Source organism: Lissotriton vulgaris, chromosome 12, assembly GCF_964263255.1.
Source record: "Lissotriton vulgaris chromosome 12, aLisVul1.2, whole genome shotgun sequence".
In the NCBI taxonomy this organism is placed as follows: Eukaryota; Metazoa; Chordata; class Amphibia; order Caudata; family Salamandridae; genus Lissotriton; species Lissotriton vulgaris.
Genome location: NC_141700.1, coordinates 558183645 through 558200089, shown reverse-complemented (window position 1 = coordinate 558200089; position 16445 = coordinate 558183645). Strand labels below are relative to the sequence as shown.

The 16445-nt window shown below is 44.8% G+C and overlaps 1 protein-coding gene across 1 annotated transcript in view; it reads right to left on the bottom strand.

The window, feature by feature from the left end:
- The window catches only part of LOC147677738 (uncharacterized), a 633794-nt gene that overhangs the window by 246120 nt on the left and 371229 nt on the right, over nt 1-16445 (bottom strand). Inside the window, exon 8 of the mRNA XM_086946495.1 lies at nt 2439-2480. Within this exon, the coding sequence (XP_086802621.1) occupies nt 2439-2480 (42 nt within the window). The remainder of the gene's footprint in view (nt 1-2438; nt 2481-16445) is intronic.

Sequence of the window (16445 nt, the reverse complement as noted above, 5' to 3'; positions counted from 1 at the left end):
GATGCGACAGCTGCAGCGGTGACACCCTTGTTCAGTGATGCGACAACAGTGGCTCTGACGGCGGCACACTTCTCCGTGGATGCGAGGCGCTTCTGCAGTGCAATGCGACAGCTGCATCGGTGACACCCTTGTTCAGTGATGCAACGGCTGCGACAGCGACACACTTCTTCTTCTTCGTTGCGAGACGCTTCTCTCGATGCGGTGCAATGCGTCAGCTACAGGGGCGACACCCTTGTTCAATGATGCGTCGGCAGCGGGTGCGATGGTGACACGCTTCTTCCTCTTAAGTCGCGCTTCCAGCTCCTTGCGACACGCAGTCCCTCAGAAGGCCCAAAACAGCAGCAGGCACTTCCAAATAACTCTTGGGGAGCTGAGGGTTGAAGTCTGTTGTCCCTGAGACTTCAGCAGGAGGCAAGGTCTTCTCTCAAGCCCTTAGAGATCCTTCACAAGTTGAATTGAGCACACAAAGTTATTTCTCCTTTCTTTGGCAGTCAGGCAACCACTGCAGGTCAATCCCATAAGCAGCACTTCAGCTTAGGGATAGTCTCTCCTCAGTTTCTTCAGGTTCCTCTCCTCAGCAAGGGTTTCTTCTTGTTTGTCCAAAGGTGATCTCAATTCTTGGGATCAGGGTCCCAATACATATACCCCAAAATCCTTTGTCCTCTGAGGGCAGAGGGGCCTGTGTTTACATGACTCCTTCTTTCCTTTCACAGTGCAGGGCAGAAACATCAGACACCCCATAGGAGGTGGAGCCAGCATTGTAGAGGGGCGGCACAGCCCTGGAGCACTCTGTTGACATGACTCCTCCTCTCCTTTCACAGTGCAGAGCAAAGACATCAGACACACCACAGGAGGTGGAGCCAGCACAGTCCTATTCAGGTCCCAGGTGCAACTCCTCCCTCCCATCTAGATGCAGATCTCTCTATTCACCACTGGGCTGACTCATCCTGTCTTCTGGAATGCCCCAGCCCTGCCCCTAAAACTCCAGACAAGGAATACACAACCTAGCAGAGGCAGGCTTGGATAGTTAGAAAAGAAAATACCTACTTTCTAAAAGTGGTATTTTCAAACAAAGAATGTTAAAACCAACTTACTAAAAGATGTATTTTATCATTCTGAGTTCAGGCACACTAAACTCGAATTTCTACCATGTTCCCTGAGTCAGTTAGGATTATAAAATGTAATAATCTAACTGCCCATTCTGGCCTATGGAGAACAGGTAGCCTTGCAATAGTGAAAAACGAAAATGGCTGTAATTCACTATTAGGACATGCCACACATGCCAGGGCATGTCCTACCAACGCACCCTGCCCTTGGGCCTACCATATGGGTGTCTGATATGAAGAAAAGGGAAGGTTTAGGGACTGGCAAGTGGGTACACTTGCCCAGTCAGCATGGCAGTACCAGACTGCACACAGGCTCTGCAATGGCAGGCCTTAAACACACTTTACAAAGCTGCTTCTGTGGGTGGCACAACCGGTGCTGCAAGCCCACCAGCAGCAATTGGTTTACAAGCCCTGGGCACACTCAGCGCACTGTACTAGGGTCTGACAAGTAAACCAAACAAGCCAATCATGGAATCACTAATCCATACATCAATTTATAATAGGGATCACTTGTACTGTGGCACTGGACAGCAGTGGCACAGTGCCCAAAGCATCTAACACCAGCAAAAACACATGAGGCAGCAGCAAAAATGGAAGGGAGACACACGCCAAGGTGCCAAGTCTAACAAAAAGTGTGATATGTTATGTTGTCTTTCTCATTTGTTTCTTTGTTTAGGTGGACCGATACCCCAATGGTGGGTCACCCGACCCAATACCAGGCTTACTGACCCAAGGACGGTATTGAATTAGTATATAAATTGAAGCAGAGTGACACCTGTTTTTTCTTGTCCTGAGGAATGCCCGAAAAAAATACTTTTTCAGAGTTACACCTGGGCAGAAACATGTCTACCTCACAATAAGTAAACTGTGTGTCTGTTACACAATCCTTAGCTTTGTTTTTAATCCTATCCTCTGGGGTCCCCAGATAAAAGTATCATTTTTGCCCACTTTACACTGAACATTGCACTCTGCCCCTCACTCAGATCCCTGTTATAGGTCATCCTTGACAAAAGACCTCCGCTCCTCCTCAGCAGGGAGTTGTAGCCCACAGCAGGCACCTTGTGGTCCTGCTGTGTGGAGAGAGCCCAATGATGAAGCATGTCACCCTTGAATGAGGGAGGCTTCCTGTCCAAAAGATTTCATGCTCTTGACTTCCAATACCTGTTGTCCTCAATGCTTGTACCAGACATATTTTTGTGTGTGAACATTATCTGTTGTACAGAGAGTAATTTTGTAATCAAACATTATACATGAGATTTAAATGACTGGGCAAAATGGCTCACAACTCTAGCGGTACAATCCAATTTATTTCCAAAATTCTATTAGTATTACCTTTTTGATGCTGCCTGTTTCATATCCCACTGCAAACCAACCCTGTTACATTAAATAAAGAAAAGATCAAGTTATTTCTTAACCACAACAAGTTAAAATTAAAGTTATTTCATACAGAGAAAAAAGCAACTCTTTTTAAAATGGAGGTAAAGAGTTCTGCAGTTAAACAGTTTTCGTATAAAATGTGGTGTGGCGTACTGTAGCTCTAATGTGTGCCCCTTATGCACTTTAGCAGAGGAAACTGCCTCCTTTCTCTTTTTTTCTCCCGCTTATGATAGACCACAAAAACTATGGATAAGGCCAGTATATAAACCTTTGGAGGTTCACCACTATTTGCAGGCACTACGCACTTTGCGTTTGGACACAAGAGAGGTAATTGTTGTTGGGATGCTGAAATTTCTGCATGATGCTTTGATTATCCGTATGCACAGTGTCAAAGTGTTGAAGCAATGTGATGCCTTAAAAGTACACTTTTCTTTTCTGTATCCATGCTGAATGCTGCTCAGACCCTGCTGCAGTTTCCTCACGCGTATGGGGACCAATTCACAGAACCAGACTGCAACAAAATCCTAAACTTACTACTCATGGTATTCACAGAATGCATTTACGACTGTCGTAAGTTTATGTCTGCACTCGGGCCGGAATTTCCTCGCCCGGAGTGGAAGCTCCACACCAAGAGCGGAATTTCCACCATCGGGCCGGAATCTCCGCTTCCGAGCCGGAATACCCACAATGCATCTGATATAGTCAATTAACATCCGATTGTGGGTATTCCGGCCCGGGAGCGGAGATTCAGGCCCGATGGTGGAAATTTCTCTATGGGTGTGGAGCTTCCACTCCGGGTGCGGAAATTCTGGCTCGAGTGCGGACGTAAAGTTAGGACAGCCGTAAGTGCATTCTGTGAATACCATGTGTAGTAAGTTTAGGATTTTGTCTCAGACTGGTTCTGGGAATCGGGCCCATATTTCTTATCTTGTACTTACTGATTGTGGGACCTTTGCTTGTGTGAGACTGATGTTATTTATCAGCTACTATCTAATTATCGGTTGACTCGTTTTTAATTTTCGACCGCTCGCGTTCAAGAGGGTTTGGTGCAATTATAGTCATTTCTGGGGGCATTCTGTTTGCAAAACTGGGGTTTTTAAAAGTGTTTTTTAAATTGTGCTGTGTGTACTTTGACTGCCTCTTGTACTTGTACTTGTTTCTTGCTTCCTTCTGACCGACCCGAGATGCCATCTTTGTGAGGCTGCACTCAAGTCGTTCAGTGTTTCCTCACTATTTCAACTCACCTGACGCAAAGCGGATGTGCCGCCAAAAGCCCATCTGCATCCGGATCGTGGCCAGCAGCAGCCATGTCAGACCATTCTGCTCCTCTTATCAAATATACTGAGAGGGAACTGTGTGCATTACACCCAGCACAATGTGTTCATTTGGGAGCTTCTTACTCTGCACATCCCGAAACAAGTTTTATTTGCCCAAGTTGCAGCCTTTCTGCTGATCCTATTGGAACTGGCCATTCTTTCACTTGATAATTCCTCTGGACCTTTACTTTTAGATGACTCATCTATCGCCAACATAAACACCTTTTAGGGTGGGTCTTTTAAACTGCCGGACCTTACCTAGACATGTTTTGGACATTTTTAATCTTCTTACTGATAAAAACTGATGTGTTGTTCCTCACAGAAATGTGGCTTAAAGACGGTTCTGCTGCTGACATGACATTAGCCATTCCCCATGAGTTCTCTATCAAATATTTTGACAACAAAAATGGGGTGGGATTGCGATTATAAATCGCTCATCATATCTGTGCTCTGTTTCTAAGCTTACTAACAATTATAATACTGAGGACATGCTGTTTAGTATTAGTCTTTCTGCTACCTTCTCAGACTCAGTTTTAGGTGTTTTTATATACTGACCCATGGCTGGAACAGCTACATCGGTACAATCTTTGTCTGAGACTTTATGCCAACTTTACCCAATTCACGCTATTTTTGTTGTTTTAGGATACTTTAATCTCCATGCGGATGATACTAAAAACAAACTGGCAAAGCAATTTATAAGTGCTCTGGAAGGCTTTAACCTTGAACAACTTTTCAAAGTACCCACCCACATAGCAGATCATACCCATGAACTTATCTTGGCCAGTCCACTTCTGATCAAAGTACTTCCAGTGGTCAATCTCCTATGGTCTGATCATGCTTTAATTCCTTTTGAGATTCTAACACCCATCCCTTGTGTCCTGCCTTGCATGACAAAAAAGTTGTCCAGACCTTGGATCAAAGTTACCGACTTGCTTCTGGCTGATGCCTTTGAGTCTGTCACTTTTGATCAGATCAGAGTTTTAGAATATGACGCCGTTCTATTAAATGATTAGGTTGAAAAGGCTATTAACACTATTGCTCCTAAGAAATGTTATTCTGTTAGAGATTGAAGCCTTCAGCTCCGTTTTTCTCAGATGCTCTTAAACTTCATAAATCTAGTTGTAAGAAGTTGGAAAAGCGTTGGAGTACCAGTTATGATGAAGATGCTAAAGTGATTAATAAGTCTGCTCTCCAAAAATACCATGGCGCAATTTGTATGACTCGTAAAACATTTACTGCCCTGTCTATTTCTGAGGCAGATAATTCTCCTAAAGAATTGTTTACAGTGGTTAGTACCTTTCTTTACCCTCTGGCGACTAGAAATGCTCTTACTCATTCGATGGAGCTTTGAGAAGGCCTCTCGTATTTCTTTCATAAGATTCAAGCTATTTATGATCTTTTTCTGTGTCTTTCCTCTACCTCTTTAAGTCTTCCTACACCTCCATTATCTACCCTCTAATCGCCCAAACTCTGTGATGACTACAAATGCTGTGGGTGGCTTGGACGCCGATGTAGGAGGCAGTGGACTACAGAGTTCCTCCGCGGCCGCCTCTCTCCCGTAATAATCCTGTACTCGATTCCGGGTCCCCAACCCCGGATCTTGCTCCTTAAAGCCCTGTGCCCTTATTGGAAAGGGGTACAAAAGGGGGTGGTAATGAACGGAGCACCCTGCCCAAGGGGGTACCGTGGGCCTTCCATACGGTTGACCAATGTGTACAGAAAGGGAAGGGTTAGGCCTGGTCAGTGGGGACACTGGCCAGGTTGACATGGCAGTTCACAGACTGCAGACAGGCGCTGCAGTGGCAGGCCTGAGAGACCATTTTAGGGCTACTCACGTGGGTGGCACAATCAGTGCTGCAGGCCCACTAGTAGCATTTGTATCACCAGCCCTGGCACACTCAGTGCACTTTACTAGGGACTTCTTGGTCATACAAATATGCCAATCATGAATAACCAATTACAATAACAATTTACACCGAGAGCATATCCACTTTAGCACTGATCAGTAGTGTTAAAGTGCCCAGAGTCCTATTGCCAACAACCACGGGTCATAAAAAATAAAGGAGGAAGAAGCACAAAGTTTGGGAATAACCCTGCAAAAAGGACCATTTCCAACACAACCCCTTCCAGCCTAAAGCCAGGGTAGACCAAACGATACCTCGATGGGATTCCCTGCTTGAGGCGATATAACACGGAAACTGCCTAAACAGCAGGGCACTATTCCTGTTCTACGCCGCTCTGAACCCAGTTGGATCACCCTAGCCATACCCTCAGGGTCCACCATGCCAATCCATGTAGAACCCTTCTCTTCAACTGTGGACACCACCTGTGCAGCACCTAAACTTACCTTGCTCACAGGTGTGTCCCAACAGACAGACAGCAAGCCACAGTGGCCACCAAGAGAGATCAGGGATGAGACCCAGGTCTCATGCCTCTAAGGGCTCTCAAACCGTTGTGGCGTCAGAGGGTGGGGGGCAGTAGCCCTAGGTGCTTGGCACCCTTTGTCCACTCTGCCTCCTGTTAGGTCAGGTCTGACATCCTGGCACTGACCCACCAGTCCCGGACCTGTATCCGGCGGCTGGACAGGAGGCTGGGGTGGGCTTTCCCACAACCGGTCCTCCTCTTCCTTGGGGCTCTATACCCTCCTGCCTGGAGCGGTACCCCCTTCTAGATTAGTCAGGGAACCTGTGGCAGGTGTCCTACAACATTTACCCACCAGTTCAGGGGTCTATCCTGCAACTGGGATTCCAGGTCAGGGGGGACACCCTGGACCTGGCCCTTCAACCTAGGCTCCAAAGCCTCCAGGTCAGACAACACCTGAACCTGGCTTCCCCACCCAGGGACCAATCCCTGCGGTGGAACACTTGCCCGGCGCACCAGGACTTTACTCACAGATGTGGCCATACTGGTAGATAGTACCGACCGGCCAACACAGCGGTGTGGCCCAGTCCACCCCCCTGGGTGAGACTCCTGGCCCCCTTCTAGGGGCAACCCTGTCCACCAGGACAACCAACCACAGAGGCCACTGACAGCTGTCGGTGATGAGAGCTAGCCCTCCTGCCTGTCAGGTCTCTCTAATCTCTGTGGTGTCAGAAAGTGGGGGGGCAGTAGCCCCAGGTACCTGGCAACTTTCCTCCACTCTCCCTCCTGCCAGGACAGGTAGGGCATCCTGACACTGGCCCGTCAGCCCAGGGCCTCTACCCTCAGACTGACCAGAGGTCACGGGCGAGGCTCTCCTCCCCCTACCTCTCCTTCTGGGGTCCTGCCTGCTCCTTCCAGGAAAGTCCCCCTCAGAACACAACATTCCCACCAGTTCAGGACCTCTCTCCAGCAACTGGTCTCCCAACCTAGGGTCTAAACCCTCAGGTTGCACCGCGGTCAGAGGCGAGGACTCCCTCCCTCTGTACCCCCTTCCAGAGCGCTGCACCCCGCCAAAGGGAGGGGTACCCCTAGAAGCCAAACTGGTCAGGACACTGGTTACAGATGTCCTTCCTTCCAAGTCAGGCAGATCCTGAACCTGGTCTCCCAACCCAGGAACCAATACCTTTGGTTGTGCACTTACCTGGCACACCAGGACTTCTGGGGACTCACACAGTACCCCCCTGAGGATGACAAATGACCCATGTGTCCCGTGACAGTCTGCCTGGTGCAGATCTCCCAACCCCTGTCCACCTGGCAGTGCATGAAGATCCCCCAGGACAGAAGTGGAGTCACCATGGTCACTCCTGGGAGACTCAGCCCTTCTGGCTGGCCCCTGACCCACTTGGGACTCGTTCCCTCTCTCACCCCTCAGTCTGGACTTCTGCACCCTCCCAACTGGAGTGGCACTACCAGACACCAGAACTGATGGAGGCCTGGTTACAGGCACTCCCCGTTCAACAGACACTAGGAGATCATCCTCAAATGGCCTACTAGCAGCTTCTAGGCCTACTAGCAGCTTCTAGGCCTCCAGCCTGGTGTTCCCTTAAGGGACCCCCAGGCCCTGAGACTGGGTTTCGGGCACCGTGAGACACATCGTCCCACACTCACTCCTTCTCCACTGAGACCGGACATTAGCTCCTACACCCCTCCCACTACACTGGGACCTAACTGGGCTACACTGAACCTCTTCCACCTCACAGGTCTGGAAGACAACCAAGAAGAGAATGCACCTCGTGGACAGGCACCCAGATGGGGCCAAGGAAGGAAAGTCACCACTTTCTCAGAAACAACCGACTCCGAGGGGGATACCCCCGAAGAGTATGACCCAAACTACGACCAAGGTCACAATTCTAATCGAGGACATAACTCTAATAGGGGGAATAGACATGGAGGGTTTGATCGCAACCAGCAACAGAACCGTTTTTTAGGGAACCGCCGGGGCAACACCCGTCCACCGTCGAGGCCCCACAAACGAGGAACTACCATCAGGGTCGCGGCCAACCGCAAATGTATGTGCAGACCCGCCATCATCAGTACTGGCGAACATAAGGGGGCTCCCTGTGTTCAACCTGTCCAGTGAAATCATAGACCCAGTGGCCATCCAACTTTTATCGAGGGGCCTATCCTTTGTACCTTCTGCCAATTTTAGCAAATTTGAACTGAATAGAGATCTACAGCTATTTTTCAGGAAGGTTCGCCTTCAAAAGTTCTTTTTAGAGGCACCACCTACCAACAATGACTATAACAGATCGGGTTGCAAACCTCCCTCCTCATTTACTCCCTCCCTAGAAATGGTGGGACCGGAGGTAAATATCTTTGAAAAGACAGTCATGCGTAAAATCAACAAAATGACCAAGTATGTACCCATACCTAAAGCCAATCTGCCTACTCCAGAGAACAGAGCCCTTAAAGATCTTGAATCAAATTGAAACATCACAATTAAACCTTGTGATAAAGGGGGAGGGATCACTCTGCTCGACACCTCTGACTATAAAAGAAGAATGACCGAACTATTGTCTTCTTCTGGCCATTATATACGGATCAATCGGAACCCTGAGAACGCTTTAAAAAAGCGTATATTGACAATGGTTCAGAAAGCTGTCATCCAAAATCAGATATGTGAAGCTGAGGCGGAATTTTTGACCCCGAGCAACACCAAAATACCCATCATATATGGGTTACCTAAGACCCACAAGTGTAGCTCAGATCCACCCATGCGACCGATTGTCTCCACAATTGGCTCTGCCACCGAGCCATTGTCTAAATATATTGATAAATTCCTAAATCCAATGGTGATCGAACTGGCATCCTATGTGCGGGATACAGGACACTTTATCCAGCAAGTAGAAGGCACTCAATTCTTTGAGAGTTCTGAAATAATGGTTACTCTCGATGTGGAAGCATTGTATTCCAACATCCCTCAAAGAGGAGCATATGATGCTATTGAAACCGTAATTTCAAGAAACACCGACATCACAAATAAGGGATTCATTTTGGAATGCCTCAAGATAGTTCTATTTGAGAACTACTTTGAATTCGACAACACCATGTACAGGCAGGCCTCTGGAGTCAGCATGGGAGCGAGTTGTGCCCCAAGTATAGCCTGCCTGTATATGGGTGAGTTTGAAAGAATAAACATCTTTAACGATATTGGCCCCCTTCTTCGAAAACGTCAAGAGCTGGAAACAGTTTATTGACGACATTTTTTTCATCTGGAAGGGGCCGAAGAACAACTTCACGAATTCATCGAGTGGCTCAATGCGGCGGACGCCAATTTGAGATTTACGAGTCACATCAGCACATCCAAAATAGAATTTCTTGATATTTGGATTGAGCACCAGGATAATTTCATCAAGGTCTCCTTGTATACAAAACCCACGGTACGAAACACCTTACTTCAATATGCCAGCTTTCATCCTCGCAGTCAGAGGGACAGTATCCCATATAGTCAGTTCCTTCGCATTAGAAGGAACTGTACGTATTTGGATGACTTTTTGATCCAAGCAGACATCCTACAGGAAAAACTCTGTGTCCGAGGTTATCCACCTAGACTAATTAAGTAGTCTTTCAAACGAGCAAGATATACCAACAGGGAGGCGATGTTTGTGGAAAGAGATCCTGAGAAATTAAACCAACTAGTATCCGTGACCCGTCATTCTGAAATGAACCATAAAATCAGACAAGCCATCAATTCGAGCTGGCATATTCTGAATTTAGAGAATGAAAAAACACACCTAAATCGCCCAATCTTTGCTTTTAAAAAAAACCCCAACCTGAAAAATCATCTTGTAAGGGGCAAAATCCAAGAAACATCTGGAAGCAGCCAAACAACCATAACTGGATTGGACCCAGTTTATGGTAACCATAAATGTGGGACATGTCATATCTGCCCAAAGGCCATTGTTGGTGATACTGTCAGTACTAACACTCGCACAATATCCGTACGACGCAATGCCAACATGACAAATTGTCGTACCAGTAACATCATTTACTTGGTATTGTGCCCGTGTAATCTCCCCTATGTTGGGGAAACAGGCAGAGAATGTCGGGTGCGAATTGGGGAGCACAAGTCCAATATTAGGAATCAAAAATCAGCAGCCCCATTGGTAACACATTGGGTCGAGAAAGATCACAAAGAACAAGAACTTCGCTGGTTCATCTTGGAAAAGATAAAGACCAGCCCAGGAACTGACTCTACTAGCCTCCGTAAAAAACGGGAGGTATTCTGGATTTTCTACCTGAATGCTGTTGAAAAGGGACTTAATGAAGAATGTGCCTGGCACCAAGCAATCTTGTAGATAACCCCTTGAGATCTGACCCTGAAATTATATGGAAAATATGGAACACTAAAAAAGCACATGGCATGGTGTAGAATTTTGTATCTTTACAAAAATATACATGACATAAAAATGAATTAATAATATGGACCCTCTGGAATTGGGTAACTCTCTGATCCCAAATGTTTTTTATATAATGATTATAACCATCAGGTTCCTTGGCTATCGCGATTGCATTTAGCCGGTTTTCCCAAAATGTCCGCGGCGAGGCTTCTAAAATGCCCACAAGGAGATTTGTCTTAGCGTATGAACGCTTTATTGGTTTACACAAGATGGCGGTAGGCTCTCATGTAGGAGAAAGGAGTCCCTTGTTTATGTTCGGTAACCTCCCACTCAGCTGGGGTAGTTTTAGGAAAGCGCGAAACAACTGCCTATTTAAACGCAACTGAAGTTTGCACAGGCGAGTGTCCTGTATCCCGCAGTTGGTCGACCGGTGCAGTCGGCGGAACCCCATTTGAAAACGACGAACGATCTCACGATGGTAAGTGTCCCTGAGCGATTGTCTGATTCTGTAACTGAATCAGTAAACTCTTACTTGTAAGGGGTTTTATTATTTTTCTCATTCGCCTTCAGGAACCCGTGTGACCCGTTTCCCCTCGCTACATTAGGCTGACTATTGAAGTCAGCGGAATCCCATCTAAAGTCGCCCGCACTCTCCCTTGAAGGTAATTATTTTGACTAACAACTTGGTGATTCCAGAATGAATAGGGCCATCTATATCTGTAATGGGTTTCCCTCTTTGTTGATTGTTAATAGGACTCCATTCAGAACTCCTCGACCCGACCGTTCCGTCCCCATCTGCGACATCAAAGGCACCTGATTAGCGTTCGAAGGTAATTATTACAAGGCGACAAATTATTGTCTCCAGACGGAATCAGGCTATCCATAGATATAATGGGCTTCCTTCTTTTTATTGCCAATAGGACTCCCATCAACTGGCGCCATAAAACACAGTAACGCAATGGGCTTCCTTCTTGATTAATTGCCAATAAGACTCCTATCAACTGGCGGCAGAAATTACAACAGCGATACATCGCTTTACGTACGATCGCTTTGGTATGTGTTCTTGACCTAATGGGGGGCACTGCTAACTGTAAGTACATAGGGTAGAGCTATAGGCATGAGTTACATCTATATCTCCTCTTCAAAATAGAAATCACGACGGATAGTCACCAGCCGTCTTAAATCGTCAGAAATACGGCTTTTTGCGAGTTACGTCTATGAACACTTTGTCTCAAAATCAAATTCCGCCGGATGATGCCTGTTGGAGAACTAATACCTTGGTAACTAAACCTTGCTTCTCTCCCATTCTATTGTCGAACTCTAGAATTTTATGTGGGCTATAACAATCATATGTATCCTCTCATTAGGTAGTGATTGGAAACTATCATCCCCTGGTGAGGTGAGGTGTGACTTATTTCTACCATCGCCCGAAGTCAGTTTAATAAAGCAAACAGGTAATTTATGCGAATAGGACTATCTGTTTAGAGCCTAGTAAAATCAACCTATAAGATCCTTTTGGTTATTTATGGGAATTGAGCCATTTGTTATGTGTTGTTAGATATTACAGTAGCTCAGACAAAAGGTTAAAAGTTGTCCATCATCAAAGAAATTAGGAACTAAAATGAATATACTTAATATAAAAGGAAAAAATCCTTTTAGCTACATTTTGAAACTGTCCTGTTAGATTTTCAATTGTATCTGAGCTATCTAGTGTTGAAGATTCCATCCAGACGCGGGTATTTACTGTCAATAAATTAAATCTAGGATACAGACTAATACCATTGTATACTCTAGACTGCCTGTGCCAATATTGTTGCCCGAATTTCCTATATGTAATAAGGAATAGGTTGTTGGGAGGTGGGGCCCACCTTTAGTGATGAAAACAACGACAACAACCCTCTTTGCAAAACCTTGGGCCTAAAATATAACTGTTGGGTCATATGTGTGTGAGAATGAATGTGTGGATGTATTTATAATAAAATATGGGTATTGTGTTATGAATTGTGCTCTAATGTTCATTTAGCCTAGGCTATCACTATGCCTATCTCTGATTCCACGTAACAGGGAATCTCCTACGGGGAGTGTCTCTAGATAGGTTGATGCTGCACAGTTTCAAAAGAGTCAACCGTATATGTATCATACCAAGATGTACTGTGTATTTAAAAATGGATTATAACAATGTAAATTGTATGTTGAATGTTTCCTGATACTGCACATGTAGCTAGAACAAAAAACTAAGATATTGCTTTTTACTTTCAGATTTTATTCCTGTTCCCCACCCAGTTTACTGCCCCAGCCCTGACGAAGGTGTGGCCACATTGGCCTTTCACCGAAACGCGCGTCGGCATGTGTTTCCAGGAATACGGCACTTTGTCCTAACTACATCAGGACCCGTATTAATATCATCTGCCTGGAATAACTTCCCGATCTGGGCAACATATTGACCATCTATTGTTGCTCACGCCAGGACTAGAAGAATGAATGGATGAATGAAAGTTGAATGTTAGAATAATAGATAGAGTAAATTTTCTTATGAGTGAGTGTGTAAGTATGTTTGAAGTGTGGTCGTTACTGGGTAGGTCTTAATTCAGTATTAAAAATAAATTTTGTGCCCCTGTAGTATAATTTTTCCCTATTGTATATGTTTCCTTCTGTTTCAAAAGTACCACTTGAAACCAAAAGCACTATTTAATCTTTACATGTTTGTCACTTCAAAATCAAAAAATATATTTAAAAGAAAGAAATAAAAAAGATATTTTTTTTTAATATATCCTGTTGAGTCTATTTGGATTGACTTTGTGTTTGTTCTGTGCAGTTTCAGCTTCTAGGCTAATCACCCCCTTTTGCATAATGTTTGGATCCTCTAGTTAGGGCCATTATAATCACAGGCAGGGTGCCTTCTTTCATTCTTTTCACAGTTGTTTTTCCCCCCATGGCCTGCCTATATCTTTAAGAAACCCCACGGGGAACCCCCTTCTTTCGCTCTGGAAGACAACTGTGCCACTCCTTTTGAGATCACTCTCCAATGCCTCCTCAGACTCTCAGGAATCCACCAAGAGGTCTGCCTCCAACGCAAGCTCTCTGGGATCAGAGAACTCACACTCCACCGAGTGTTGGCATAGCTCTGGAAAACAGGGACTTAACATATGCTCTCCAACAAATGAATCACACAGCCCCCCACAGTTGTTAACCAAGGTACCCTTTGCCTCACCCTCCAGTGCCTCACACAAGTACCCCACACAACTCTCCACTTTGACACTGTGCATACCATTTATTCCCTACCCACCACACTCTTGTGTTAATGAAAAAAAGGGGGGCAACTATGTGATTAATAATGTCCTCAACATTGCCCAGAACGTATAAACAAGTACCTCAAGTCGAAGATTTTTATATCAAAAGACTTCTAAATCGATTGGGGACTTGTACCATTCTGTTTTATCTGGTAGTATTATACCTTTTGTATAAAGAGGAGAACAGAAATTATGCAGTTTCAGTCTTATTTATTGAAAACGGCCACATTTTAACTTACGGTGGCTCCTCTGTGCCGAATTATAAGTACAGATGCTCCTTAGAAGGTAATAATGAAAAAACGATAACATAAACTAAATGATTAATTGCAAAATAAGACTGAAACTGCATAAATTCTGTTCTCCTCTTTATACAAAAGATATCATACTACCAGATGAAACAGAATGGTACAAGTCCCCAATTGATTTAGAAGTCTTTTGATATAAAAATCTTCGACTTGAGGTACTTGTTTATACGTTCTGGGCAATGTTGAAGACATTATTAATCACATAGTTGCCCGCCCTTTTTTCATTAACACAAGAGTGTGGTGGGTAGGGAATAAATGTTTTTCCCATAAAGTAATAGGTCAAGGAGTTTACTGGGAAAAAGAAAAAAACAAATGCTATGTATGTGTTTCTTTATATAAAGATAGGTATCTAAAATATTGTTTCTCAATTTTTAGATTACAAGTCAATTGTCAAATGTCCTGATGAAGGTGCGACTATTGTAAACAAACACCGAAACGCCGCGTTGACTCTTTCTTTTGACTGTTTTTTATCATAATCTATGTTTTACCATGAAGATAACCTTTTTATCAATGTTTTTTTTAAATTTAGAGTGTAACCCTAAAGGGAGGTACCACAATAAATTGTGCAAAATGTTTTCATATCTTTGTTGGATTTGTTTATTGAATAATGTTTTGTTATACAGTGCGATAAGTATTCAATATTTCTCTGCCACCATAGCTCGATTAAGACTAGTGACTCTCCTTAGACAAAATTCCCCCACACGTCTTTCTAGAGTCAGCACTTTTGACTCTTTTCGCAAATATAAACCACAGGGTCCCATTTTCTGTAGTATCTGGAGAGATTTCTACAATCTTCAGCCCAGGGGAGGAAGGAGAACTCCCAGAAGAAGCCACAGAAACCTTAGATCGGTCTTTAGACACCGTTCTAGGCCTCTTAGCTGCAGGAGACGTCGACGGCGGTCTCCTCAACGTCGATCTTTCCAACGGCGATCCTCTCGAAGGCGTTCTTCTCGACGACGATCTTCTCGACGGCGACCTCCTCGACGACGATCTCCTCGGCGACGACCTCCTCGGCGTCGACTTCCTCGACGGCGACCTCCTCGACGTCGAGTGTCTCTTAGGCGTTGACGTCATGCGCCTCGACGGCGATGATTTTCTCGGCGTCGTGTGCCTCGACGCCACATGACCTGGGCTCTTCGACGTCGAAACCTCCACTGCCCGGTTCGACGTCGACGTCATAGCGCCTCTCGACGGCGACCTTGACTGATCTTTCGAGCCTCTCGGCGATGACCGTCGACGTCGATGAGACGACGTCGAGTCCCGTCCTCTCATAGCCGTAGGAGAGCCAGACTTGGATCGCCTACGCTCATGACATTTCTCACCTCTCATCGACGCCGAATCCTTCTTCGACGGCGACTTCGACGGATGTCGTGACGCTGATTTCGACGATTTTGAACATACCGGAACTTTAGAAGAAGATCTGCCCCTCAAAGTTGAAGGGGAACAATGTTTTCTCTTCTCCCCTCTTTCCTTACGCTCTTTTTGCTGAGAAGAAAGTTTCCTGGAGTGAAAATCTTCTCTTCCACTCACGGTTTCTCCTCTGTCATGCAGGGACTGAAGCCTGCTCTTCTCTCTCTCTCTCAAAGTTCTATTTGACAACTTGCTGCAATGGTAGCAGAGCTCTGGCTTGTGTGTAGATGGAAGACAAGCCACACAGACTGAATGTGGGTCTGTCTTGGACATTTTTTTACCACATGCCGGGCACTTAAAAAATAAGGCCGGCATTGTGACTGGAAAAAAAGCCAAAAAACCACAAAAAATTGTTGATTTAGCAAGATAATGACTAAAGACGTCGAGTAAAGACAAAAAATTTGAAGAACTACCAGAAGAAAGTGAAAAAATATCACCAACTGGTGAGCTCAATGCTCCAGGATCCTCACAGAAGGAGCCGGAAAAAAGAACTGACCTAACTGTCACCTGTGGTGCATGATGGGAGCCTGGAGGCTCATAGAGGTCTTAAAGGCAAGGCGCCTGTTTTTTTCCTGTTTTACCTTTGAAAATAAAGGTTGTGTGTTTCAAAGACAACAAAGGCAGTGCTTTCTTCTTTGCATTTTCATATAATGTAATTTATATGTCTTTATTTAACAAATGTAAAGATTTTACAAGCATTTGGGGACAGTCTTTTGAGCCTAGTATGGTTATATTGGACTGCATATGTATATGTATATGCATATTAACTATATATATATAGTTATTTTATGCGTATTTCTGTATATATATATATATATATATATATATATATATATATATATATATATATATATATATATATATATATATATATATATAT